Source organism: Lepidothrix coronata, unplaced genomic scaffold (assembly GCF_001604755.1).
Source record: "Lepidothrix coronata isolate B3197 unplaced genomic scaffold, Lepidothrix_coronata-1.0 Scaffold105, whole genome shotgun sequence".
NCBI lineage: Eukaryota > Metazoa > Chordata > Aves > Passeriformes > Pipridae > Lepidothrix > Lepidothrix coronata.
In genome coordinates, this window is record NW_016690285.1 from 1,997,729 (window position 1) to 2,025,076 (window position 27,348).

Here is a 27,348-nt window from a genome sequence, read left to right on the forward strand (position 1 = left end):
CACAGATGATACCAAGAAAAAAATCTCAAAACACTCCAGGAAAAATCCCAGATGGTCCCAGGAAACAATCCCAAATCACCCCAGGAAAATATCCCAGATCATCCCAAGGAAACCCCAAATCATCCCAAGGAAAAACTTCCAAATCATCCTGGGAAAAAAACCAAATCATCCCAGGGGAAAAAATTCCAAATCATCTCAGCAAAAAACCCCAAATAATTCCATGAAAAAATGCCAAATTATCCCAGGAAAAATCCCAAATCATCCTGGGAAAAATCCCAGATGATCCCAGGAAAAACCCCAGGTCCTCCCAGGATAATATCCCAAATCATCCCAAGGAAATTCCCAAATCATCCCAGGAAAAACCTAAATCACCCCAGGAAAATTCCAAATCATCTCAGGAAAAAAAATCCCAGATGATCCCAGGAAGAAAATCCCAAATAATTCCAGGAAAAAAATCCCAAATAATTCCAGGAAAAAAATCCCAAATCATCCAGGAAAAAACCCCAAATAATTAAAGGAAACATCCCAAATAATCCTGGGAAAAACCCCATATGATCCAAGGGAAAATTCCAAATCATCCCAGGAAAAAATCCCAGGTGATCCCAGGAAAATTCCCAGGGGATCCCAGGAGAAATTCTCAAACCATCCCAGCAAAAAAACCTCCAAAAAATAAAGGAAACATCCCAAATAATCCTGGGAAAAATCCCAGATGATCCCAGGAAAAAAACCGCAAATAATTCCCGGAAAGAATGCCAAATCATTCCAGGAAAAAAATTCTAAATCATCCCGGGAAAAAAATCCCAGATGATCCCAGGAAAAAATCTCAAATCACCCCAGGAAAAAAATCCCAGATGATGCCAAGAAAAAATCTCAAAACATTCCAGGAAAAATCCCAGATGATCCCAGGAAAAAATCTCAAATCATTCCAGGAAAAGACCCCAAATAATTAAAGGAGACATCCCAAATAATCCTGGGAAAAATCCCAGATGATCCCCGGAAAAACCCCCCAAATTATTCCAGGAAAAAATCCCAAATCTTCCCAAGGAAAAAAAAAAAAACAAACAGATGATTCCAAGAAAAAATCTCAAAATATTCCATGAAAAATCCCAGGTGATCCCAGGAAAAAAATCCTAAATCACCCCAGGAAAATATCCCATATCATCCCAAGGAAAATCCCAAATCATCTCAGGAAAAAAAATCCCAGATGATCCCAGGAAACATCCCAAATAATTCCAGGAAAAAAAATCCCAAATCACCCAGGGAAAAATCCCAAATAATTAAAGGAAACATCCCAAATAATCCTGGGAAAAACCCCACATGATCCCAGGAAAAAAATCACCCCAGGAAAAAATCCCAGATGATCCTAAGAAAAAAAATCCCAAATCAACCCAAGAAAAAACCCCAAATCATTCCAGGAAACATCCCAAATAATCCCGGGAAAAATCCCAGATGATACCGGGAAAAATTCCAAAGCATCCTGGGAAAAAATCCCCAAATAATTCCAGGAAAAACCCCCAAATAATTCCAGGAAAAAACTTCCAAATCATCCCGGGAAAAAAATCCCAGATGATCCCGGGAAAAAAATCCCAGATGATCCCAGGAAAAAAATCCCAACTCATGCCAGAAAAAAACCCCAAATAATTAAAGGAGACATCCCAAATAATCCCGGGAAAAATCCCAGATGATCCCGGGAAAAATCCCAAATCATCCCAGGAAAAAACCCAAATATTTCCAGGAAAAAATGCCAAATCATTCCAGGAAAAAAACCCAAATAATTACGGGGAAAAAACCCGTATCATCCCAAGGAAAATCCAAAATTATCCCAGGAAAAAAATCCCAAATTATGCAGGAAAATATCGCAAATTATCCCAGGAAAAATCCCAAATCATCCCAGGAAAAAAACCAAATAATTCCAGGAAACATCCCAAATAATTCTGGGGAAAAATCCCTGATGATCCCTGGAAAAATCCCAAATAATTCCAGGAAAAGACCCCAAATAATTAAAGGAGACATCCCAAATAATCCTGGGGAAAAACCCAGATGATCCCCGGAAAAAACCCCAAATTATTCCAGGAAAAAATCCCAAATCATCCCAAGAAAAAAAAACCCAGATGATGCCAAGAAAAAATCTCAAAATATTCCAGGAAAAATCCCAGGTGATCCCAGGAAAAAAATCCTAAATCACCCCAGGAAAATATCCCAGATCATCCCAAGGAAACCACTAATCATCCCAAGGAAAAAATTCCAAATCATCCCAGGAAAAAAACCCAAATATTTCCAGGAAAAAATCCCAAATCATCCCAGGAAAAATCCCAAATCGTCCCAGGAAAAATTCCAAATCATTCCAGGAAAAAAAATCCCAGATGAACCCAGGAAAAAAATCGCAAATGATCCCAGGAAAAATTCCAAATCATTCTGGGAAAAAAATCCCAGATGATCCCAGGAAAAACCCCAGGTCACGCCAGGACAATATCCCAAATCATCCCAAGGAAAATCCCAAATCATCCCAGGGAAAATCCAAAATCACCCCAGGATAATCTCCCACATCATCCCAAGGAAATCCCCAAATCATCTCAGGAAAAAATCCCAACTCATGCCAGGAAAAAAAATCCCAAATCATCCCAGGAAAAAATGCCAAATAATCCTGGGAAAAATCCCAAATCATCCCAGGGAAAATTGCAAACCATCCTGGGAAAAAAAATCCCAGATGATCCCAGGAAAAACCCCAGATCACCCCAGGACAGTATCTTGTATCATCCCAAGGAAAATCCAGAATCATCCCAGGAAAAATCCCAGTTCACCCCAGGGAAAATCATAGCTGATCCCAAGGAAAAAAAATCCCAAATCAGCCCCGGAAAAATGGTTTGGGGCTCCTGCATTTTCCACCTGGAATGCCCAGTTCCACTGCCAGCGTGTTCCCAAGGAGTCTGAGCCACGTGAGCACCCCAGCAAGAGAATTCCTGGATGAATCCCCCCGGGGGGTGTTTGAGCACCAGGAACAGTTGTTAAAGAGGGAAAATCCAGGCTGGGAAGGACCTGAGCTGGGAGTGTTCCCTGGATGGGATTTGTGAGGGATATGTTGGAATTCCAAGGGTCAGAGCCAGGACTCCTCCAGGACAAAGAGACACCAGCCAGGGTACAAGACAAGGTTTAATCATCAATAAAAATGTACAAAAATATTCCAAGGAGAGCAGATTCCCAATTTTTCTCCCCCAGCAGGGCGGGGGCACCTTCCTGGACACGCAGGGGCTGGAAAACAGGGCTGGAATTGCCTCCTCCTCCTCCTCCTCCTCCCTGCTCTGGGCTGGGCAGGGACATTCTGCAGCAGGTCCTTAAGGCAACACATGGAAATCGGGGGCAAATTTGAGTTTTATTCCTAAATTCTCCAGAGGGGAAGGTACAGGTGGGGCTGGAGGTGGGGCTGGAGATGGAGATAAGCGCTGAGGGAACACCCGCGGCTGGGCCGGGGCGGGATTTGGGAATGAGGCGGGTGTGTCACACACACCCCCCCTGCTGGCGCTGCAGCCACATTCCCAGTCCCATTCCCTGGGTTATTTACTTGGAGTCAGTGCTCAGAAGCAGTGAAGTGTGGGACAAACTCCACACTGTGACCGAGACCAATCCCAAAATCTGTGGGTTTGCAGGAGAGATCAGTCCCGTTGCCTTCCCAGAAGAAAGCCCCCAGTATCCCAGATCCATCCAGGAATTAATTAAATCAGAAGAAACTAAATCAAAGGCCCTTTTCCAAAGCTGGAATGGCTCTGCCCAGCAGCCCAGTGTTATTCCCTGCCCAGGAAGGTGCCAAGGCTCCCCTGGGCTTGGGGGCACCCCCAGCCCAGCCCAGCCCAGCCCAGAGCTCCAGGCCAGGCCCAGCTTTTCCCTGGGAATTCCATTGGTTTTCTCCATTTTCTCCACTAGGGACTGACCGGGGTGACGTGGGACAAACTAAAAGCCGCTGTAATTCCAGCTGTGGAAGGGGGGCCGAGGCCCCTCCACGCTCTGCTGGGGTGGGATGCCATGTAAACATTTTTGGTATAAATAATTTGTCATTGATCTTCATCCAGCTGTTCCAACAGAGTCCTCCTCTGCTTCTCCAGCTCCCCCTCGCTCAGCTCGCTGCCCGACGTGTCCCAGTTCCCCTGCGGAGACAACCGGGATCGGGGTCAGGACGGGGCTCTCCAGGGGGTTGGACCCTCTGGAGGTGCCGCCTGTGCCCACTGGGACCCTCAGAGAGGGCACAGACAGAGCTGGGCAGCACGTGGCACAGGGGGCTGCTCTGTGGCACACTCAGGATCCACAAAAACCCAGTTATTTGGGAATGGGAAAGACCTCCGAGATCACGGAGTCCCACCTTTGACCAAGAGTCCAACTGTGACCTTGGAACACCCCCCTGGAGCTGCCCCCTGTCCCATCCCATCCCATCCCATCCCACAGGCAGCAGGAGGGAGCAGAGCTTACGGAATCTTTTCCAGGCCGTTTCTTGGTGGGAGATTTGTGTTTGGACTCGGATCTCTGCCGGCCCCGCTCCTTCTCACTGTCCCGCTCCCTCTCCTTCTTGTCCTTCTCCCGCTCCAGATCCGACTCTGGGGAATCCTGGAGAAGTAAAGAGGGAAATGTTGAGTATCAGTGTGGAAGATGTTCAATAATGATTTATAGAATAACCACAGGCAGAAAAGTCTGACTTGATTTTATGGAATCCCAAAATGGAAGGGAAATTAAGGATCATCTCCTTCCACCCCTGCCATGGGCAGGGACACCTTCCACTAGCCCAGGTTGCTCCAACCTGGCCTTGGACACTCCCAGGGATCCAGGGGCAGCCACAGCTCCTCTGGTAACCTGGGACAGGGCCTGCCCCCCCTCCCAGCCAGGAATTCCTTCCCAATATCCCACCTAAATTTCCCCTCTTCACTGGCTCTGGTTCAATCCAGCCCCTGGAAACTGCTCCAAGTATTTCCTAATTAAGCACAGAAATAAATAACCCAAAACCATCGAGGAAGGTTTGTTCAAGGCAGAACTTCCACCATTCCCAGTGCAAAGGTGGGACATGCTGGATGTCCCCCAGCCCATCTCTTTGCACAGTTGGCAGTCATTCCATGAGATCTCTGGAAGTGGTGAGCTCTGGAAAATGTTTTTTCTGGCTTTTACTTTTACAAACCCCACTCTTTGACCTCAGGTGATACAGGGCCTGACACAGGTGATTCAGAGCTTCTGACACATCCCTGACATTCAGGCAGGCACAGGGAATGGCTGGAATTCTTCCCACAGTAACAGTGAACACCAGGATTTGCCAGGATTAACAGCAAATTCCAAGTTGTTAGTGCAGTCCTTCACATCTCACGTGGCTGCACTTAAACCCCCCAAATTTAGCAGTGCTTCAATATGAAGATATATAACAGAGGTATTATGTTGGCAACACCCTCCTCCAGCCTGATCCCACTCCAGCAGGTTTTTTTTCCCCGGAAAATCCCCTCTGGATGAGAGAAAGCAGTGCCAGGTTGGCCACGAGGCACCTCAGAGCTGAACTGCACTTACAGACTTGTGTCTCCTCTTCTTGCTCTTCTTCTTGTGCTTTTTGGACTTCTTGTAACTCCTCTCTGCAGGCACAGGAAACAAAAACACATCAGTGGAGTGATGAAGACCCAGCAATCCAGCTGGGAAGGAGGATTCCAACCCAACCCAACCCCATCCCGTACCGGACTCCGCACTGGACGAGCGCTCGGACACCGAGCGGGACTCGGAGCGCTGCCGCTTCTTCTTGGAGTGGCTGTCGTCGTCCTCAGACTCGGAGCCCTTCGGATGCAAAGCCAGGGAATGATTACAGTGGATCCCAAGGACAGGAGCCCTCGGGAGCCGTGGCAGAGGTGGGTTTTGGGGCCCCTGGAACACTTACGGAGCGGGAGCGGGAGCGTTTCCGGTGATGCTTTTTGGACTTCTTCGAATGTTTCTTGGTCTTCGAGTGGTGGTGCTGGCACTCGTGCTGGGGGACAGGAGAGGGGTCAGCACGGAATTCCAGAGGGCTTGGGCTGGAAAGGACCTTAAAGGTCATCCAGTTCCAACCCCAACACCTGCCCTTGGACACTCCCAGGGATCCAGGGGCAGCCACAGCTTCTCTGGGCAACCTGGACCAGGGCCTCCCCACCCTCCCAGCCAGGGATTCCTTCCCAAAATCCAGCTTAAAGTTCCTCTCTTTCAGTGGGAAGCCATTCCCTGTGTCCTGTCCCTGTGGTCCCTGGAGAACAGTCCCCCAGGAATGAGGCAGCCCCACCTCATCAGCTCCCTGAGGACACCCCAAGAACCCGGGACCACGTCCCTCACCCTCCACAAACCTGGGACAGGTTAAAAACCCCCAATCACACATTTACTGTCAAACCCCCCCCCCAAAAAATGGGCACTGTTGCCACAATAAAAGCCCCCAGGAGCAAGGAAACACAAGGTTTGGTACCTGGATCCAGTTTTAAAGCTGGCCTAAACCCCACACCTTGCTTTGCCAAATTTCAAATTGTCAAATTAAGTCATTTTAAGCCCAAATTCTTACAAACTGCAGCAAATAAAATAAAAGCCCCAAAGAGCACATGCTGTAAAATGAAATAAATCTCACACTGGCACTTTATTGAACCCTGTCAGAAGTTCTGCAGCTCAACCAAAATTAAGGATGGAACTAAACTGCAGCATTTGTTTTGCCCATCAGCAAGAAAATCAGCCACAGTAAAAAAAATAATCGTGATTCTGGTGTGCTCTGGGAGTCCCTGATTTGTAGGGAATAAAATCCTGGACAAGTTTAGTTCCAATTTCATCTTGTTTCCTACAAAATCCCAGCAATAAATTTCCTAAAACAAAGCAGGAAATTTTCGTGTCAACTTCAAAAATTCTTGCAGGAGCAGATTCAAAGACTAATTATTTCTCAAATAAGTGTGAGACGTTTCTCCAGTTGCTCACTTGGGAGATGAGGTTTTATATCCATCACTTTTAGGTGATTCCCAATGTAACAGAAATCAGCAAAGTCCTGTTGAATCCTTCCCCTTCCCACCCAACTTAGGAGGAATAGGAATTTTTTTTTTTGGTATTTTCTCTAATGAGGGAAAAAAATAAATTAGGAACTACCTCTAGTACATGTAAGAAGTCTTTAAATATCCTTTTCCTTTCAGACTCCAGGGTGATGTCTTCAAATGCTGGTTCCTTCACAAACCTGTCTCTGATCTGCCAGAAAAAACAGCAATGGAATTATAATAGCAGGTAGAGCATTTAGAAATAAAAATAATAACAAGAATAAAGGGTTTAGGGTTCATGGTTTGGGTCCAGGGGTTGGGGTTAGGGGTCAGCATTAGCAGCAGCAGGCTGGTGAAACCACTTGGGAATTCTTTCCTAAGGAAGGGACCACTAGGGTCAGGGTTTAGGGTTTGGGCCAGGGCTAGTGGTTAAGGTTAGGGTTAGGATTAGGGTTAGGAGGCTGTGGAATTCCTTTGGGAATTGTTTCCTAAGGAAAGGCCACACTCACATCCTCCCAGACAGTGTCCAGCTGATGGGGGATGTAGGGTTAGGGTTGGGATCAGGATCAGGGGTTAGCATTAGCAGGCAGCAGGTGGTTGAATCCATCTGGGAATTCTTTCCTGAGGAAGGGATCACACTCACATCCTCCCAGACCGCATCCAGCTCAATGAGGGGAGTAGGGTTAGAGTCAGGATCAGGGTTAGGAGGGTGTTGAATTCCTTTGGAAACTGTTTCTTAAGGAAAGGCCACACTCACATCCTCCCAGACCACATCCAGCTTGATGTGGGGTGTAGTTAGGGTTAGGATCAGGGTGCTGAATCCCTTTGGGAATTGTTTCCTAAGGAAAGGCCACACTCACATCCTCCCAGACAGTGTCCAGCTCGATGGGGGATGTAGGGTTAGGGTTGGGATCAGGATCAGGGGTTAGCATTAGCAGGCAGCAGGTGGTTGAATCCATCTGGGAATTCTTTCCTGAGGAAGGGATCACACTCACATCCTCCCAGACCGCATCCAGCTCAATGAGGGGAGTAGGGTTAGAGTCAGGATCAGGGTTAGGAGGATGTTGAATTCCTTTGGAAACTGTTTCTTAAGGAAAGGCCACACTCACATCCTCCCAGACCACATCCAGCTTGATGTGGGGTGTAGTTAGGGTTAGGATCAGGGTGCTGAATCCCTTTGGGAATTGTTTCCTAAGGAAGGGCCACACTCACATCCTCCCAGACAGCGTCCAGCTCGATGGGGGGAGTGGGGTTAGGGTTAGGGGTTAGCATTGGGGTTAGGGGTTAGCTGGCTGTTGAATCCCTCTGGGAATTGTTTCCTAAGGAAAGGCCACACTCACGTCCTCCCAGACAGCGTCCAGCTCGATGGGGGGGGTGGCCTGTTTCAACATGCTCTTGAAGGCCGACTCCTTGCGCTTCATCTTCCGAGCCTCCTCCTTTTCCCGCTCCCGCTCCCGGGCCTCGGCCTTTTCCAGCAGCTGCAGCAAGGAAAGGGCACAGGATATAAGGAAAAGGCACAGGAGATAAGGAAAAGGCACAGGAGATAAGGAAAAGGCACAGGAGATAAGGAAAAGGCACAGGGTGTAAGGAAAAGGCACAGGATATTTCAAAGACATCCAGTTTAATGGGATTTTTGGAAAGCCAGTTCACCTTCGGAGAGGTCTGTTAGTGTGAATGATAATAATAATAATAATTATAATAATAATTAATCAATGGTTTAATTTCAAAGCACAGAATGGGTGTTCCTGAGAATCTAAAATAGAGTTAATTAATAAACTCCAGAAACACACACACAGCTCATGAGAACACCTGACTCAATTCCTACCCCAGAATTCCCTAAGCTGGAATGGTGATGGCTGGAATTAAGATCAACCTCTGCCATAATTCTGGCAACTGATACCAGCACAAGCACCTCCCCAAATTATTACGGGAGCAGGCAGAGCAATACAGTGAAAATAAATGTTAATTCTTGCTTGGACAAGAGATTTCATACCCTAAAATAAATGTTCATTCTTGTTTAGGCAAGAGATTTCACACCCTAATAAAAGCACTAATTTGACATTTATTAACCACACCTATTAAAATACCCAGTATAATTACTGATGTTATATCATAATTCTGGTCTCTGTGCACACTTACACTGTTGAAAGCCAGTTTGATATTTCCTGCATCCAAAGTTGTGGCTCTCTTGGTGGAGCTGATGACGGTGACGAAATCCTCGAAGGAAGTGTTCACCTCCACCACGAAGCCTTTGTCCTGGAAGAAGAGGAATTCCTTGGCGTCGGGGAGTCAGGAACTCCCAGCACCAAAAGGTTCCCCGGGAGGAGGGATTTGGCCTGAAAAGGAATTCCCTGGGATCTGCTCACCTTCAGGATGTCTTTGATGATCTTCTTCTCGTCGTGGTAACGAGCCTTCAGGTCCTCCACGTAGAACTTGAACAGGTCCAGGGCTGTGGATCCTGAGGGGAGGGATCCACAGAAACTTTACATGTTTCTGACATAATTTTGGATTCTTTGTATTTTTTTAGATATTAGATTTCTAAAGATATTTTTAGATTTTCTTAGATTTTTTTTTTTTTAGATTTTTTCAATTTTTTAGATATTTATTTCATTTTTTAGTTATTCACATATTTATTTTCTTCCATATTTCTAGGATCTTTTGAAGATCTTTTAAGCCTTTTTTAGCTTTCAGATTTTATTTTTTTTTACATTTTCTCAATTTATTACATATTTATTTAGCTTTTTTAGCTATTCACGTATTTATTTTTTACACATTTCTAGGCTCTTTTAAAGATCTTTTAAGCTTTTTCAGCTTTCAGATTTTTACTTTTTATTTAGATTTTTCCAATTCTTTAGATATTTAATTTTTTAGCTATTCACATATTTATTTTCTTACATATTTCTAGGATCTTTTAATCATTTTAGCTTTCAGATTTTCTTTATTTTTTTTTAGATTTTTCCAATTTCTCAGATACTTATTTAGCTTTTTTAGCCATTTACATATTTATTTTTTACATATTTCTAGGCTCCTTTAAAAAGATCTTCTAAGCTTTTTTAGCTTTCAAATTTTATATATTTTTTTAGATTTTTTTCAATTTCTTAAATACTTATTTAGCTTTTTCAGCTTTCAAGATTTTTATTGTTTTTTAGATCTTTTCAACTTCTTGGATTCTTATTTAGCTTTTTTAGCTATTTACGTCTTTATTTCTTACACATTTCTAGGCTCTTTTAAAGACTTTTTAAGCTCTTTTAGCTTCCAAATTTTACTTTTTTTTAGATTTTCCAGAATATTTAAAATACATTAAGATATCTAGGTGTTTTTTTTTTTAATTTTCCTTTGGATTTAAGACATTTTTAGGTGGGTTTTCATCTTTTTTTCCCTAGTTTTTTTCCCAATTTTTTTTTTCCCCCCAGATTTTAAGATTTTTTCCCCAAAATGTTTATTCCAAAAGCCCCAAATCCCCCCCTTACCAGGCTGGCCCAGCATGCTGGTGAACCTGATGTCGGAGCTGATGGCCGGGTACAGCTCCATCCAGGAGGACATGGAATGCAACTGCCCGTGCTCGTGCAGCTCGTCCAGGAACAGCTGCCAAACACAACCAGAACAGGCATTTCCCATCACTCCTCACACATTTCCATGTTTATGGCTCATCCTGATGACTGGAATTCCGTATTTGCTCAAATATGACTGAAAAATCCCGGTTTTTATCGTTTCTTTCCGCCCTCCTCCACCGTTTTACGACGTCCCAGTTGCACTTCCCTCTCCATCCACATCTGCCCAACCTGATCTCCTTCTGCCCAACCTGATCTCCTTCTGCCCAACCTGATCTCCTTTTACAACCAGGTGACCTGCCTGGTGGGTGAGGGGAAGGCTGTGGATGTGTCTACCTGGACTTCAGCAAAGCCTTGGACACCATCTCCCATGGCACATTCCCGGAAAAGCTGCAACCCATGGCTTGGACAGGGACACCCTGTGCTGGGTCAGGAACTGGCTGGAGGGCTGGGCCCAGAGAGTGGTGGGGATGGAGCTGCATCCAGTTGGGATCTGGTCACTGTTGGTGTCCCCAAGGATCAGTACTGGGCCCAGTCCTGTTTAATATCTTTATTGATGATCTGGATGAGGGGATTGAGTCCATCATCAGCAAATTTGCAGATGACACCGAGCTGGGGGGGAGTGTCCATCAGCTGGAGGGCAGGAGGGCTCTGCAGAGGGACCTGGACAGGCTGGAGAGTTGGGCTGATTCCAACGGGATGAGGTTCAAGCAGGCCAAGGGCCGGGTCCTGCACTTTGGCCACAACAACCCCTGGTAGCTCCAGGCTGGCACAGAGGGGCTGGAGAGCAGCCAGGCAGGAAGGGAGCTGGGAGTGGGGATGGACAGGGAGCTGAACAGGAGCCAGAGTGTGCCCAGGGGGCCAAGAGGGCCAATGGATCCTGGCCTGGCTCAGGAACAGGGTGGCCAACAGGGCCAGGGAAGTGATTCCTGCCCTGGACTCAGCACTGGTGAGGCCACCCCTGGAGTGCTGTGTCCAGTTCTGGGCCCTCAGCTCAGGAAGGACATGGAGGGGCTGGAGCAGGTCCAGAGGAGAGCAACGAGGCTGGGGAAGGGACTGGAGCACAAGTGCTGTGAGGAGAGGCTGAGGGAGCTGGGGGGGCTCAGCCTGGAGAAGAGGAGGCTCAGGGGAGACCTCCTCACTCTCTGCAACTCCCTGACAGGAGGGGGGAGCCAGCGGGGGGTTGGTCTCTTCTCCCAGGCAACCATCAGCAAGACAAGAGGGCTGGGTCTTAAGCTGTGCCAGAGGAGGTTTAGGTTGGATATTAGAAAGAATTTCTTTCCAGAGAGGGTGCTCAGCCATTGGAATGGGCTGCCCAGGGAAGTAGTGGATTCCCTGGAAGTTTTTAAGCTGAGACTGGATGTGGCATCAGTGCCATGGGCTGGGAACCACAGCGGGGTTGGATCAAGGGTTGGACCTGATGATCTCGGAGGTCCCTTCCAACCCAGCTGGTTCTATGATTCTGTGATCTATTTCTTCCTACTTTCCCCAACTTCCTGGCAACCACGTGCATTCCAGAGCAGAGAAAACGCTACAAAACCTCTCACCTGAGGCACAAAACCACCCTTAGAAATAAAAAGAATCCCACATAACGACATATTTAGGACAAAAAAGCCAATCCCACCAACCTGGAAGGATTCCCTGTTTTTCCTCTGCCTCCTCCTTTCTCTCAGCAAACTTTTCTGCTTTTCCTCTTCCTCCTCTTTTTCCAAGGCCCGGATATGTTCCTCAAAACAGATCAGGGCGTCCTCCTTATCCATGTCTGGCGAGATAACGGAATGATAAGGGGAAAAATCAGGTTATTTCTTCCCATTCCCTCTCCCAGAGGGATCCCAAAGATCCTGTGGACTCACTCTGGAGCTCCTCATCCTCTGCAAACGTGGGGTTGTCCATCAGGTACTGCTGGGCCTCCGACCACGTGGTGCAATAGGTGACATTGGCCATGTTATCCAGGATGTTCTTCAGGGCTTCCCAGTTCCTCTTCCGTAACTGCTTGGCTTGTTCCTGAGGAGAAAACACACGGATTTGGGTTGGAAATCTGAGGCTGTGTGGGCAGAAAGACATGACATCAACTTTGCTCCAAGAAAACTCAATATTAGCCTTTCCTTCACAGAGAATCCCAGATTGGTTGGGGTTGGAAAGGACCTTAAATCCCATCCAGTCCCACTGGGATACCTTCCACTGGCCTCATCCCAGCTGGCCTTGGACACACCACAACTTGGACCTACACAATTTTTACATATTATTATTGTTTCAGTGATTCAGAGCAGCTTAGAAATAAAAATAATCTTTTAATTTATTCAAATCATCCTAAAAATTAAACATGTGGTAAATTCAGCAGGAATTGCTGTGCATAAAAACAAAGACCTTTCAAAAAACTGCTCTTCATCTGCCATAACCCCCAAACCAGAGGTTCATCTGGTCCACCAGAGGTTGAAATTAATTCAGGGGTAGCAAGATGAATTAGGAGGGAAGTTACCTTCTCCTTCTTGGACAGGAAAAACAAGACATCCTCATAGATTTCCAGGCGATCCCGCTCGGATATGGCATTCCACACTTCCATCTCCCCAAACATCTGCTCAGCTTTCCTGGCACGAGACAAAGCACCCCAGTAATTAATTATTAACATTATTATTAAACCACCCCACCATCCCACACCACCAGTGAACTCTGTTAGGAGCAGGAACACTTCCATAGGACGTCCCCCTGATTTTCCCCCTCGGGATTTTATTTTCTGTGACACCTTTTTTTATCCTTTATAAAGGGAGGGAAGAGTTTCAAATGAAAGCTGATGTCACTGCCCATCCTCTCAGCCCAGCAGGACTTTTCTCCTGAACTTTTCTCTTACTTGTATCTGGTGGTGGATGTCATCTTCTCGTGGTTCTCCAGGAAACGCTGGAAGGATTCTTTGGCTTCTTTGTACTTGGATCTCGCCTCTTCTTTCTCTTCCTTTTCTGTCTGGACTTTGTAAGCATTAAAAGCTTGTTTTTTCTCACTCAGTTTTGCCAGAGCACTTCAGAGCAGAGAAAAAAAGAGAATAATTCTGTCATTTATACAAAGGGATTAAATAAGAGAAACAAACCCAAAGAACCGAAAGGCAGCAGATCTGAATAATCCAGATTTTGAGACAAAATTAAATATATAATATATATAACATAATAACAGAATAACAGAATAATATTATATATAATAATAGAAATATAATAATATATAATAATAGAAATATAATAATATATAATATAATATAATAATATAGTATAATGTAATGTAATATAATAATAGAAATATCATAATATATAATATATAATAATATAACATAATATAATATAATAATAGAAATATAATAGTATATATTATATACAATTTATCATAATAATATAATATAATGTAATATAATAATAGAAATATAAAAATATATATTATATACAATATATCATAATAATATAATATAATGGAATGGAATATAATAGAAATATAATTATATATATTATATACAATATGTTATAATGATATAATATAATGTAATGTAATAATAGAAATGTAATAATATATATTATATATAATATATTAGAATATAACATAATGTAGTATAATATAATAGAAATATAATAATATATATTATACATTATAATATAATATAATATAAATGTCCAGTCACCACCATCACTCCCTCAGGATTAGTGGAAGATCATTTAAAAAAAGCATCATTTCTAATAAAAGCAGTTAACCATAAAACCCAAGTTACTAATTTGCTGCATTTACACATTTCACATTAAAATAACATTTTAATCATAGCTATCAACCACTTTTCTGCCAATGTTTGTAGCAGCCACTCATTCCATCATTACAAATGTGTCTTTTTATTCCAAAAAAATTGATGGGAACAGCAGAAAATGCCAGCTACCACATCATCTCCAAAGGAAAAATTCAGCCCAGGGCTTGTACTTCTTTATGCAGGGAAGGACCAAAGCTCCCTGACAAAGGCACACGTTCCCAAAGACACCAATATTCCTAATTTTGGGGGGGATCTGAGGAGGGAAGGATTGAGCAGTACCTGTATCTGGGGTCGTTGATGATCATCTTCATGGCCTGCTCCCAAGAAGCATTGGATGGGACTCGCTGGGAAGACAAGAAATCAGGGACTCATTAGCTTTGGAATCAACATTCCACCGTGAAATTCCTTAAAAAACAACCCTTAGCTTAAAAATAAATAAATAAAAATGAACCCTGGCGAATGCAGGTTTTGTAGCTCAAGTAAACATTAAGAATTGGCCCAAATACCTTTTCTTTTAACAGCTCTTTAAATGCTTGTTTTGCTTCTTCCTTCGTGTTCCAGGTGTAGGTTTTTTTAACTGGTTGGGCATCGTCGTCCTCCTTCTTTGAAGCAGCACTAGAAACAAAAAGTAATTTATTATTTAAGTCTTTTTTTTCGAAGTTAGAGCCACTGAAGAGTCCTAAATGACTGTAATTAGATAGAATGAGTTTTTTAAACAGCAGCTCCAAGTCAAACCCTGATAAATCCAGTCTGGACAAGGCTTTTCCTCACAGGCACCACACACAACTCATCAGAAAAAGCAAATTATTTCAGATCAATATTTCCCTGATGCAATTGCCTGCTCAAGTGATCTAGAAATCACTCATAAAAATATAATGCTGGAATGCAGCAGGAATATTCCTATATTATATATGCCTAAAAATGTGCCTCTTGTCCTTGATGACCTCCTGCTGTCTGCAATCCCCCTCAGCATTTTTTTGTTTGAATGATAAAAATCATAATCATTCCCCACATAATCAATTCTTCATTATCAATTAAGAAAGGGTCCCACTTCTGCTGGAACAGATAAAGATCCATTTAGTATTTCATTTTCTTCTATTGATAACCAAGTGCACAGGTCTATGGAAAAGGATCATAAAGGGTAAGTATTTAATGGGAAATTCTTCCAGCTATTGAAAAATTTATGGAATTTTCATGTCATTGGTGCTCTGTAGGGTTTAAGAGCTTTGGGAGATGGTTGGCAAGGGGAGTTAATGTTCTAAAAATAGATTTAATAAATAATCCTTCCTCTCTTTCTTACTCATTATTATTCTGTGGTGCCATTGACTCACATTCATGTTAAGGAGCCTGGTGACCCTCAACTGAAGATAAACCAGATCCCAGAAGAAATAAAAATGCAGCAAAAGCCACGTGGATTCATAATTTATCATGGAATCATTTGGGTTGGGAGGGAACTTAAAGGTCATCTTGTTCCAACACCTTCCACTAGCCCAGGTTGCTCCAAGCCCCGTCCAACTTGGCCTTGGACACTTCCAGGGATCCAGGGGCAGCCACAGCTTCTCTGGGCAACCTGGGCCAGGGCCTCCTCACCCTCCCAGCCAAGGATTTCTTCCTAATCCTTAATCTCCACCTGCCCTCCTTCATCTTAAATCCACTCCCCCTTGTCCTCCCGTAAAACAATGTCCTCCAAGAACTTGCTTTAAGATGTGCCACAGGTTTGGGATGAGACCTTGGTGTTTGGGATCAGAGAGTCATGGAATGGTTTGGGTTGGAAGGGACCTTAAAGCTCCTTCAGTTCCAACCCTGACACCTTCCACCAGCCCAGGTTGCTCCAAGCCCCGTCCAACCTGCCCTTGGACACTCCCAGGGATCCAGGGGCAGCTACAGCTTCTCTGGGCAACCTGGGCCAGGGCCTCCCCACCCTCCCAGGGAAGGATTTCTCCCTAATATCCAACCTAAACCTCCTTCCCTGGAGCTTCCCCCATGCCCCCTGTGCCACAACCCCACTCACTCTCCCGTTGCCTCCTGCTTGGCCGCGTCCTCGGTGCCGGTGGCCGCGTCCCCCGTTCCCTCCTGCGCTCCGGGGGCGGCGCTTCCTTGGCCCTGCTCCTCGGCCTGGGCTGTCCCAGCACCCTCAGCTTCCCCCCCGGCAGCAGCTGGAGCAGCCTCCCCCTCTGGAGCGGCTCCGGCGGGAGCAGCCGTGGTCGCGGGGGCGGTTTCGGCCGCGGGCGTCGCGCCGGCTCCGCTCGGAGCGTCCGTGGAGGCGGCCGGAGCTGCCGTGGATGCACCGGAATCCTCGGGCTTTGTGCTGGGGGAACCAAAAACACCCACTGTCACCCACAGCTCCGGGAGTCAGGGCAAACCCAGAGGTTAATTAGGTTAAGGAAGTTAATGAAGTGCGAAATCAGAGGTTTAGGGTTAGGTAAAGACGCGGAAAAGGGTTAAAGGCCCTCGGAAAAGGGCTCAAGGCTCTCCAGAAAGGGTTCAGGGCCCTCAGAAAGGGGTTGAAGGCTCTCAGAAAAGGGTTAAAGACTCAAAAAAGGGTTAAAGGTTCTCAGAAAAGGGTTCAAGGCTCTCAGGAAAGGGGTAAAAGCCCTCAGAAAAGGGTCCTAAAGACTCTCAGAAAAGGGGTAAAGGCCCTCAGAAAAGGGTCCTGAAGACCCTCAAAAAAGGGTTCAGGGCCTTCAGAAAAGGGTTAAAGGCCCTCAGAAAAGGGTTTTAAAAGCTCTCAAAAAAGGATCTTAAAGACTCTCAGAAAAGGGTTAAAGACTGAAAAAAGGGTTCAGGGCCTTCAGAAAATGAAAGGCCCTCAGAAAAGCTCTCAGAAAAGGGTTTGAGGACCTCCGAAAAGGGTTAAATGCCCTCAGGAAAGGGTTTTAAAGGCTCTCAAAAAAGGGTTTTAAAAGCTCTCAGAAAAGGGTTTTAAGTGCCCTCAGAAAAGGGTTAAAGACTCTCAAAAAGGGCTCAGGGCTCTCAGAAAAGGGTTTTAAGGGCTCTCAGAAAAGCCCTCAGAAAAGGGTTTTAAAGGCCCTTAGAAAACCATCTTAAGGGCTCTCAGAAAAGGGTTTTAAAGGTCCCCAGAAAAGGGTTAAAGGCTCTGGGAAAAAGGTTTTAAAGGTTCTCAGAAAAGGGTTTTAAAAGCTCTCAGAAAAGGGTTTTAAAGTCTCTCAAAAAAGGGTTAAAGACTTAGCAAAGGGTTCAAGGCCCTCAGAAAAGGGTTTTAAAGGCCCTCAGAAAAGGGTTAAAGGCTCTTGGAAAAGGGTTTTAAAGGCTCTCAGAAAAGAGTTAAAGACTCTCAAAAAAGGGTTCAAGGCCCTCAGAAAAGCACAAAATCAGCTCCAAGTAAAAGCTTTACTCAAACTCTGGATCTGTGGAGGTCCATCATCTCAGTTATAGCCACCCAGAATACATTATTTGAGGCTTAATATGTATTATTTATGTATAAAATGTATATATTATTTATATATATTGGAATGAAAAGCTGCAAGGAGAATGTCTGAAGATTTCAAGACCAGAGTCCATCTTTAAGCAATAGGCAAAAAATTGGGATAATATTAAAAACATACCTGTTTTCTTCAGCTTTAATCATTGCTGGAGGAGAAAGGGGAAAAGCAATTAAAATATAGCTTGGAAATAGTTGATATGCACATGGTGAAAAGGTCCTGCAAGACAATTACTGATTTAATAAAGCACAGCTTTAAATATTTTTGTTACTATCGATAGTTTGATTATTTGTGCCCTTTAGAGAGTAAAATCAATTCAGACTCAACCAAACCCATTCAAGAAAAATGAGGGCACATAAAGAAAACCTTCTTGGTTTAAAATCACTATTTCAATGTTAAAAGAGGAGTTCAAAGGACAGAAAATCAGGATTATCAAACAGCATAAAAAAGCCAGGAGGAACTATCTAAATCACTGCTGTTTATTCTTTTTTAAACACTTATTTCTTTCCCAGCTGATTCTGTAGCTATTTTATCCCCTCACAATCCCAAACAAAACCATGGTAAAAGGGAAAAATGGGAGCATCAGCTGACATTTCTATAAAAGGAGTCACTGCCTTTATTTTTATATATATATATATACACAGAAAGACAATATATTATCTATATATTAATAAATCTATATATTACCTATATATATGAAAAACTCCCAATATTTTTGCCACTTGAATTTCTCAAAATAATTACTGCCAAAAATTAAAGCCAAAATAATAACCTGAACAAAACCTTGCTTTTATATATATTAAAAAAAATAAATACATAAATATATATATGTAAATATATAAATACATATAAATATAAATATATAAAAATATATATATATATATATATATATATATTTGCTCCACAGACATCTCAGATGCATTAACTCCACTCCAAAGAGCTTATTTCAGTAATTAAGTCACTAACTGAGGTCTGACTGCTGGGCTTGGACACCTTTTTTTTTGGAGTAACTTTACCTTCAAGATCCTCCAGCTCTTTGGGTTTGGCCCAGCGGGATTCCTTGGTTTGGGAATTGTAATAATAAGGCTTCCCAGAATCTGATTTATACTCTTTCCAGGGACACTTGGACAACAGTTGCTAATGGAGAGAAAGCCAAATGCATAAATCAAAATAAAGCAAATAAACAGCTTATAAAAAAGGAGGGAGAGGGAATTTTTATATGGGGAGAGTGACAGGACAAGGGGTGATGGTTTAAACTGCCAGGGGGGAGGGATAGTGGGATATTGGGAAGGAATTGTTGGCTGGGAGGGTGGGGAGGCCCTGGCCCAGGTTGCCCAGAGGAGCTGTGGCTGCCCCTGGATCCCTGGAAATGTCCAAGGCCAGGCTGGAGCAACCTGGAATAGTGGGAGGTGTCCCTGCCCATGGCAGGGGGTGGGATGGGATGAGCTTTAAGGTCCCTTCCAACCCAAACCATCCTGGGATTCTGGGATTCTCCATTACTTATCTAAATAATAAGGAATGACATATTTTTAATAAGAAAAAAATTATCTAAAAATGAGGAGAACTGAAGAGTTTTTTTCTACTTTGTAACATCAGCATAAGGAGCAGGACACAAACATTTTGGCAACGACTCTTCTCTGGAGAGTTTGCTCCCTTGGGAAGTAAATCCCTTGGCAGAGCCATTCTCCTGCCTGAGTGATGCTCAGAAATCCTCGTGTTCCCACCCCACCAGCCAGGACAGTCATTTTAATCTGATAATCTGATTTTAGGTCACCTCAGCAGGGGTTTTGAGATCATCTGGCTTCTCCCACGTCGACTGCTTCGTCTCGGTGTTGTAGTAGTAAGTTCTTCCATCGGGAGATTTGTGCTCCGTCCACGTGGATTTCTAGGGAAATCGGGAGATGCCATGAATAATGACCAAGGATTGGTGACCAGGATGGCGTCAGAAGGCAGGAGAAAGGGGGAAACACAAGTGGAAAGCAGCCAAACCTGCTTGGAGTGATCCTCAGTGGCAGAGCTGGTGGTGGTGGCTGTCTGCTGGACTGTGGAGACCACGGGATGGGTTGTCTGGGAATGACACAAAAGAGCTCTGAAAATCCTGGATAACTGTTGGGTTTCACCTGCATGTGTCAAATATACTGAATTTACCCAGAGTTCAGCAGCCCAAAGCACACTTTAAGGCAGTGTTGTTTGCAGCAAAGTGCTTTTTTTGGGGACTGGAGCTTCCCATTCCTCATTCCAAAGCCACTAATTCCCACCAGAAAGGGAAAGTGAAGCGGCCAAACTCCAACTTGAACTCCCAGGTCAAAGTTCCAGGAGCAAACCCCATTCCCAAAACTTAAAGGAAAATTTGCTGCCAGAAGATTCTGCCTTCCTGAATTCCCATTTAACTCCTCAAGAGCTTCCTGCTGTTTCCCATGAAGAGTTTTTGTATGAATTCCCCGAAATCAGGAGCGGGAGAAGACAGCTCTTCCCATCCCCTCCAGATCACTGATGGGATGTGGCCACGGGGAACTGGAATTCCTTACAGTCCAACTGCAAATCTCCTGGAAATAATACTGATTATCATCTATATTTAATAATTAAGCTGGGAAAAGGGGTCCCAGATTTCAGGCAACAGTGAAAAACTTGGGAGGAGGAGGGGAGGGGGAAAAGAGAGGGAAGGGAAAAGGGAAAGGGTTTGTTTCCAGGAGAACTAAACCAAACACACTGCAGTGCTCAGAAATTAAGGATATAACAGAAACCCCCTAATTGAACCATTGGCATTAATTACAGACTGACAGGTAAATAAGCAAAAAAAAAAAAAGCTCTGTCTGAGAGGAAAAATAGGACCCAAAGTGTCCTTTGAAACCTCCAAACCATTCCAACCTTCTGGAATTGGGGTTCTCCCATACCTGAGTTCCAGGAGGGGTCACACCTGCAAAATAAACACACAGAAATCAGAAAGGGTTTGGGTGCTTCATTTTTCTTTGCATTAATTAAAATAAACACACAGAAATCAGAAAGGGTTTGGGTGCTTCGTTTTTCTGGGCATTAATTAAAATAAACACATTAAAATCAGAAAGGGTTTGGGTGCTTCGTTTTTCTGGGCATTAATTAAAATAAACACATTAAAATCAGAAAGGGTTTGGGTGCTTCGTTTTTCTTTGCATTAATTAAAATAAACACATTAAAATGAAAAAGGGTTTGGGTGCTTTGTTTTTCTGGGCATTAATTGGTGTGTGAAAGAAAAGAATGTCCTGGGGAGCCATGAAGAGCTCCAAGTCACTGAAAAGCTGAATTAAATTTCCAAAACGGGATTATTTTGGATATTTCAGCTGATTTTGGTCAAATATTTGAAATGAAAAGGAGTTTTTGATACTCACCTACTTGTGCATCCATACTGTTCACCCCTGGCTGCAGAAACAACCAACAGACACTTCATTACTGAGTGCAACTGGAATTAAATCCCCAAGAAATACAATATATATCCACCCACACCAGTGCTTCCTGCCACAAAATGCTCCTTAAATTCCTTAAACAGGGATTCCCACCTTCCCCTCGCCCTCTTAATTATCCCTGCTCCTTAAATCAAGCAATTAGGGACATGGTTAGGAGCTTTCTGGGGTAATTCTGTGCTTTTGGGTGTACTAGTGGTGCATTCCTGAGCCTGGAGCTCTTCCAGGTGCTCTTCTTGGAATTCTTTCAAACTGAGGAAAAAGATGCTCAGAATTCCAAGAGTTTTCCCTGTTTCTTTCTCCCTGTGGGCTAAACCAGAGCTGGTGGATTTAGCTTTAACCAGGGTTTATTTTCACTCCACACTCGTTTTATTTCAATGCTGCTCAAGAAACAAAGAAAAATTGGGTTTTAAAAAGTGAAAATAAATCCCTTGGGATCCATTACATTGGATTTGATCCAACAGGACTAAACCTGGGGAATTCTCCACACCTTTTAAATACGTCCCTGAGCACCAGAACTGCCAGGGAACCACAGAGCAATTTGTGCCTCCACAAGGAATCCTTCCAACATTCCCTTTCCCTGGGCCTTTACTTTCCCTAAATTCCACTCTAAAGGAATTAAGAGCATTAATCTGGCCCTAAAAATCCTCATTTTTAGGAACTGCACTGTTTCTAATCAGCTTTCTGGAAGCAGGAGATCCCAAGCCAGAGGGAGGGATGGTCTGGAAAACAGCCATCCTTGGAGGCAACATTCCAGACATCCCTAAAAATCCTCCCAAAAACTTAAATTAATTAAGTTTAATTAAAAATTAATTCACATTAAATTTGACACCAAAATTATAACAGGTCACTCTCTCAAAGTTCACCAGGGGTCATTGACAGGATTTTTTACTCATCTATAAATTATTTCAATTAGGAAGTGCTAAAATCCTGCCCTTTTCCTCCTAAATCCCACATATCCAGCCTTAATTCCATCAAAATTCATTCCTAGTCCAGTATTATAAACCCAAATGATTTGCCTTCTTTGCAAAATATGTAAAATTACACATTGAAATTGAAAATTAGGGTACTTTTACAGCTGATCCAGGGGATGTTACATCCCATTCCTAACTTTATTTATTTTGCAGGAATTCTGTATCTTTGTGAACTTTTAACTTTCAATCCTCTGGATTTTGATTCCTTAAATCCCCTGGATGACACAGTTACCTCTGGTCACACAAAAAGATTCAGCAGATTAATTAAATCTCTCTTTCAACAAACTCTCCCTGAGAAAACCCAGTGGATTATTAATCAATTTAGCTGCTAAAATAACCCACAAAAGGGTTTGTGCTCCAGGAAATTCCAGAGTTTGGCAGGGATATAAAATCTGCATGGGGAAAAAAAAAAATCAAATAATTTCTTTCTAAATTTAAGTGGCTGCAATTGATTTTAAATGGATCTCCTGCAGTTAATTTGAATTAAAATTATGTCCATAGGAAAGAAATTTACTTTTCACTTCAGATACTTCACTTGGACTTCACCATTCCCACCCAAAAATCTTCTTCATTCCTTTGAATTCCAGGAATTTCAGCAAATTTTGCTCAATGTGCTGAACTTCAGAAACTTTTTGCAAAAAAAATCTATTTCCAACAGATTAAAATCTATTCAATATTTAAATTGAATAAATTTAAATAGAAAGATTTTATTTAGAGATTTTTTTAGAGACAATTTATAGATTTTTTTTAAAAAGAATTTAAGAGATAAAAACCTATTTTATGATATATTGGTCAGACAATTAGAACTCTTCCCAAGGAGAGCTCATGCTGGGAAGAATTCCAGCTCCAAACTGGTGAGGGATGAGGGGGTGGGAAGCAGAATCCAGGGCAAAAAAAGGAGGAGGAATTTAAAGACTGATGAAAATCCCCAGGACAATAAATCTCGCCCAGAAATCTTGGGTTTTTTACAGTTAATCTGATTTTTAACAGTTAATCTGATTTTTTTTCCCAATGAAAGAGCTGGATAAAACATCCCTGCAAGGAGCAACAGCTTCCAAATGGGAAAGTTTGATTTCCCAAGGAAAGGAAACAGAGCCTGAGAGCCAGCAAAGGCCTCGGAAAAGCTGGAAAAGCTGGAAAATGGAGGGAATTGGAGTTCAAACTCACAGGAACCGTGGGCTGCATGGCAGCCTGGGACATGTGGGACATCATCATTCCAGGCATCACCGACTGCATCATTCCAGGCATCTGCAAGCCAAGGAATTTGGGACACATTTAATGATATTTCAACAGGAAATACAAGGAGTTATATTTTTATTTAAAAGCCATTATTTGATTAGTTTTTAATAAAAAAAACCCAGCAAGCAAACAAGCCTTTTAGGCAACAGAAGTTTGGAGGGTTCTGATTCCTTTCACTACATTCCCACAAAATGGGAATATCAGCCAAAATAAAATAGGAATATTCATATTAGGAATGTCCTCAGATTTCAAAGGAAAACAGGAATATTCTTATTAGGAATGTCCACAGATCCCAAACCAAAACAGGAATATTAATATTGGGAATAAAATGTCACAGGCTCCAAAATAAAACAGGAATATTCTTATTATTCAAGAGATATTATTATTATTATGTCAAGAGATTCCAAACCAAACCAGGAATATTCCTATTGGGAAGAACACACCACAGGCTCCAAAATAAAACAGGAATATTCATATTAGGAATGTCCACAGATTCCACTTCTGCATCCACCATCACAAGGAGCATCACTAGAATATTACATTTATTATCATTACAATACTTATTATATTAAGAATTAGGATTCAATCAGGAATGTAGCCCAAATTCAATATATGATTATTTGTTCCCTTGCACCTTGCTCTGGTTTTTATCTAAGAATTAAAGAATTAAAAAAACCTCTGAGAAGCACCACAACTTTCTGTTCCTGGTATGTAAGACACACTAATTTTATTTGAATTTTACTTCTTCAGAAGCTGCAGAAAACTCCAAAAAACCTAAACTTTAATAAAACCCAAGTGATGGGTTCTTATTTATCTATAATTACATTCTCCAGAGGTGCAGAATTACAGAAGAGTTTCTGCATGGACAGGATCAAACCCCCTGAATTATTGACCCTTCCGTTTCCCAGCTGCCGTGGGAGATTCCTGGGATCCCCTGGGATCCTGATGGGAAGCAAGGAAGGAAGAAGAGCCTGGTGGCAGTGCCTTACCTGCCCCATTGGGGGTCCCCCCATGGGGGGCATCATCTGGGGCATCATCCCGTGGGGCACAGGAGGCATGTTGGGGGGTCTCTGCCCCATGGGGTGCATCCCCATGGGGGGGTAGTGGGGCATCCCCGGGTGTCCCATCTGGAAGAGAGAGACAAACAGGGAAAAGCAGCATGAAAGCAGCAGGAATGGCACAGAAATGGCAGGAATTGTTTCACACTGGCACTGCAAAGCAGCCCCCGAGGTGGGTCACTCCTCCCAGTCCTCCAGAGCTGGAGTCCATGGGCACGAACTGAACAGTGCAAACATCCCAATGGAAAAGGAACCACCCCCATCATCCTTCCCCCTGTGGCTTCACACAGCAAAGCCCACGGAATTTAGGGATACAGCTATTGCCATGTGCTTTTCCATACAGGATTAACACAGGGCACCCTGAGGCACAGCAGTCCAGCAGGTGAAGGATTTTCTTGATGGCCAAGTTCAAGGAATTGCTTCTACCCCGACAACCATCCCGGGCTCTTTTCCTAAAAACCCAAATCCTGGTGCTGTTCTAATACCTGGTAGAATCACACTTTCCTATTTCCCTTAAATTACCAAAACACATTCAGAGCTTTCTATTCCAGCAGAAGCACCAGCTCTGAGAGGATCTGCTCCAGATAATCCTGGGCAGCACCTTCCTTTGAGGAACAGACTGGGCAGGACAAAAAATAACCCTTCTTTTTGCTCATGGAATCCTAGAGTGGTTTGGGTGGGAAGGCACATGAAAGAACATCCTTAAACCCTGGGCAGGGACACCTTCCACCAGCCCAGGTTGTTCCAAGCCCCATCCAGCCTGCCCTTGGACACTTCCAGGGATCCAGGGGCAGCCACAGCTTCTCTGCCCAACCTGGGCCAGGGCCTCCCCACCCTCACAGCCAGCAATTCCTTCCCAATATCCCATCTATCCCTGCCCTCTGGCACTGGGAAGCCATTCCCTGTGTCCTGTCCCTCCATCCCTTGTCCCCAGTCCCTCTCCAGCTCTCCTGGAGCCCCTTTAGGCCCTGCAAGGGGCTCTCAGCTCTCCCTGGATCCTTCTCTTGTCCAGGTGAACCCCCCAGCTCTCCCAGCCTGGCTCCAGAGCAGAGGGGTTGCAGCCTCAGCACCCCCACAGGGAGTTATTTCTCCCTAATCTCTCACCCAACCCTGCTCCCTTTCACTCTAGCAACAGTTTTCCCATTATTTTTCTTATCCCAGAAGGCTCCCCGGGGCTGGGAGTCACACAAAGAGACCACAAGCAACTAAAAAGGTCTGAATGTTCTGCACACAACGTTTGACCTCCTCGGGTCACACCCTCAAATCCCAGCAGGGGCAGTGACAGCTCCTGTTTCCCGAGTCTCTGGTGCTGCCCAGGTAATTCCAGGGATAACAGTGCTCCCTGCAAGTCTCCTCTGTCCCTTCCCAGAGTGTCACCACATTTTCTTGCCCTTTCAGAGGGACCTGCCACCCCAGTGCCACTGTCACTGACAGTCCCTCGCTGCTGGTGGCTGTGGTGGGGCTCAGGGTGGGAATGCTGTGGAGTCCTGCTCCCCTGCACTCACAGAATCCCAGGAGGAAGAACTTCTTCCCTGGGCAGTGACCCAGCACTGACCAGGCTGCCCAGAGAGGGTGTGGAGTGTCCTCACTGGGGATGTTCCAGAACCATCTGGACACAATCCTGTGCCAGGGGATGGTCATCCCATCCAACTCTGGGATGGCCCAGCTGGAGCAGGGAGAGGAGACCGGGTGACCCAGTGTGGTCCCTTCCAACGTGACCCACCCTGGAATTCTGGGATTCCAACCTAACCCATCCTGCAATTCCAACCTGACCCACCCTGGGATTCCAACCTGATCCATCCTGGATTCCAACCTGACCCGTGCTGGGATTCTGGGATTCTAATCTGACCCATCCTGGGATTCTGGGATTCCAACCTGACCCATTCTGTGATTCCAACCTGACCCATCCTGGGATTCTGGGATTGCAACCTGACCCATTCTGTGATTCCAACATGACCCATCCTGGGATTTAGGGATCATCCTGGGATTCTGGGATCTCAACCTGACCTATCCTGGGATTCTGAGATCATCCTGGGATTTCAGCCTGACCCGTTCTGTGGTTCCAACCTGACCCATTCTGTGATTCCAACCTGACCCATCCTGGGATTCTGGGATTGCAACCTGACCCATTCTGTGATTCCAACATGACCCATCCTGGGATTCTGGGATTGCAACCTGACCCATTCTGTGATTCCAACATGACCCATCCTGGGATTTAGGGATCATCCTGGGATTCTGGGATCTCAACCTGACCTATCCTGGGATTCTGAGATCATCCTGGGATTTCAACCTGACCCATTCTGTGATTCCAACCTGACCCATCCTGGGATTCTGGGATTGCAACCTGACCCATTCTGTGATTCCAACATGACCCATCCTGGGATTCTGGGATTGCAACCTGACCCATTCTGTGATTCCAACATGACCCATCCTAGGATTCGGGGGTCATCCTGGGATTCTGCGATCTCAACCTGACCTATCCTGGGATTCCGGGATCATCCTGGGATTTCAACCTGACTCGTTCTGTGATTCCAACCTGATCCATCCTGGGATTCCAACCTGATCCATCCTGGAATTCTGGAATCCAACCTGGCCCATCCTGTGACTGTGTCCCAGAGTGTCCAGAGCAGGGACTCCCCAGGTGTGTGCCCCCCTCACGAGTGACATCCTGTCCACCCCCACTCACTCTCCCTGAGTGCCCCCTGTCCCCTCACTCCCCGTGCGTGACCCCCCTCCCCGACTCCCCGTGAGCGACGCCCGTCCCTCACCATGAGCGAGCCCCTGTCCACGGCTCCGGGCCGCATGGCGGGGCTGAGCAGGGATCCCCCGCAGCGGCCGAGGATCCTGCCGCGGATGGGGGCGCGGGAGGCGGCGGGGCCGAAGGG

General features: G+C 44.5%; 1 protein-coding gene across 1 annotated transcript; it reads right to left on the bottom strand.

Annotated features, from left to right (window-relative positions):
- Nucleotides 1–3,132: 3,132 nt before the first annotated feature.
- Nucleotides 3,133–27,348, bottom strand: PRPF40A (pre-mRNA processing factor 40 homolog A). The gene is made up of 26 exons (XM_017823809.1): nt 27,232–27,348; nt 24,395–24,532; nt 23,334–23,414; nt 21,121–21,151; nt 20,650–20,672; nt 19,745–19,822; nt 19,530–19,640; nt 18,772–18,892; nt 17,879–17,903; nt 16,324–16,620; nt 14,819–14,927; nt 14,592–14,656; nt 13,386–13,550; nt 13,017–13,125; nt 12,391–12,541; nt 12,166–12,299; nt 10,457–10,571; nt 9,353–9,444; nt 9,126–9,242; nt 8,327–8,464; nt 7,102–7,197; nt 5,891–5,977; nt 5,694–5,790; nt 5,533–5,594; nt 4,459–4,593; nt 3,133–4,139 (listed from the first exon to the last, which is right to left on the bottom strand). Exons 1-26 carry the CDS (start codon nt 27,265–27,267, stop codon nt 4,047–4,049), a joined length of 2,706 nt encoding a protein of 901 aa, XP_017679298.1. The 5' UTR covers nt 27,268–27,348; the 3' UTR covers nt 3,133–4,046.

What these genes read in the sequence shown, in the direction of transcription:
- PRPF40A (XM_017823809.1), bottom strand. Translation starts at nt 27,267, where the DNA reads ATGCGGCCCGGAGCCGTGGACAGGGGCTCGCTCATG. An exon ending in CCATGCAGCCCACGGTTCCT is followed by an intron (nt 21,152 to 23,333) that starts GTGAGTTTGAAC and finishes TTGTTTCTGCAG; the next exon opens with CCAGGGGTGAACAGTATGGA. An exon ending in AGAGCTGGAGGATCTTGAAG is followed by an intron (nt 17,904 to 18,771) that starts GTAAAGTTACTC and finishes TTTCTCCTCCAG; the next exon opens with CAATGATTAAAGCTGAAGAA.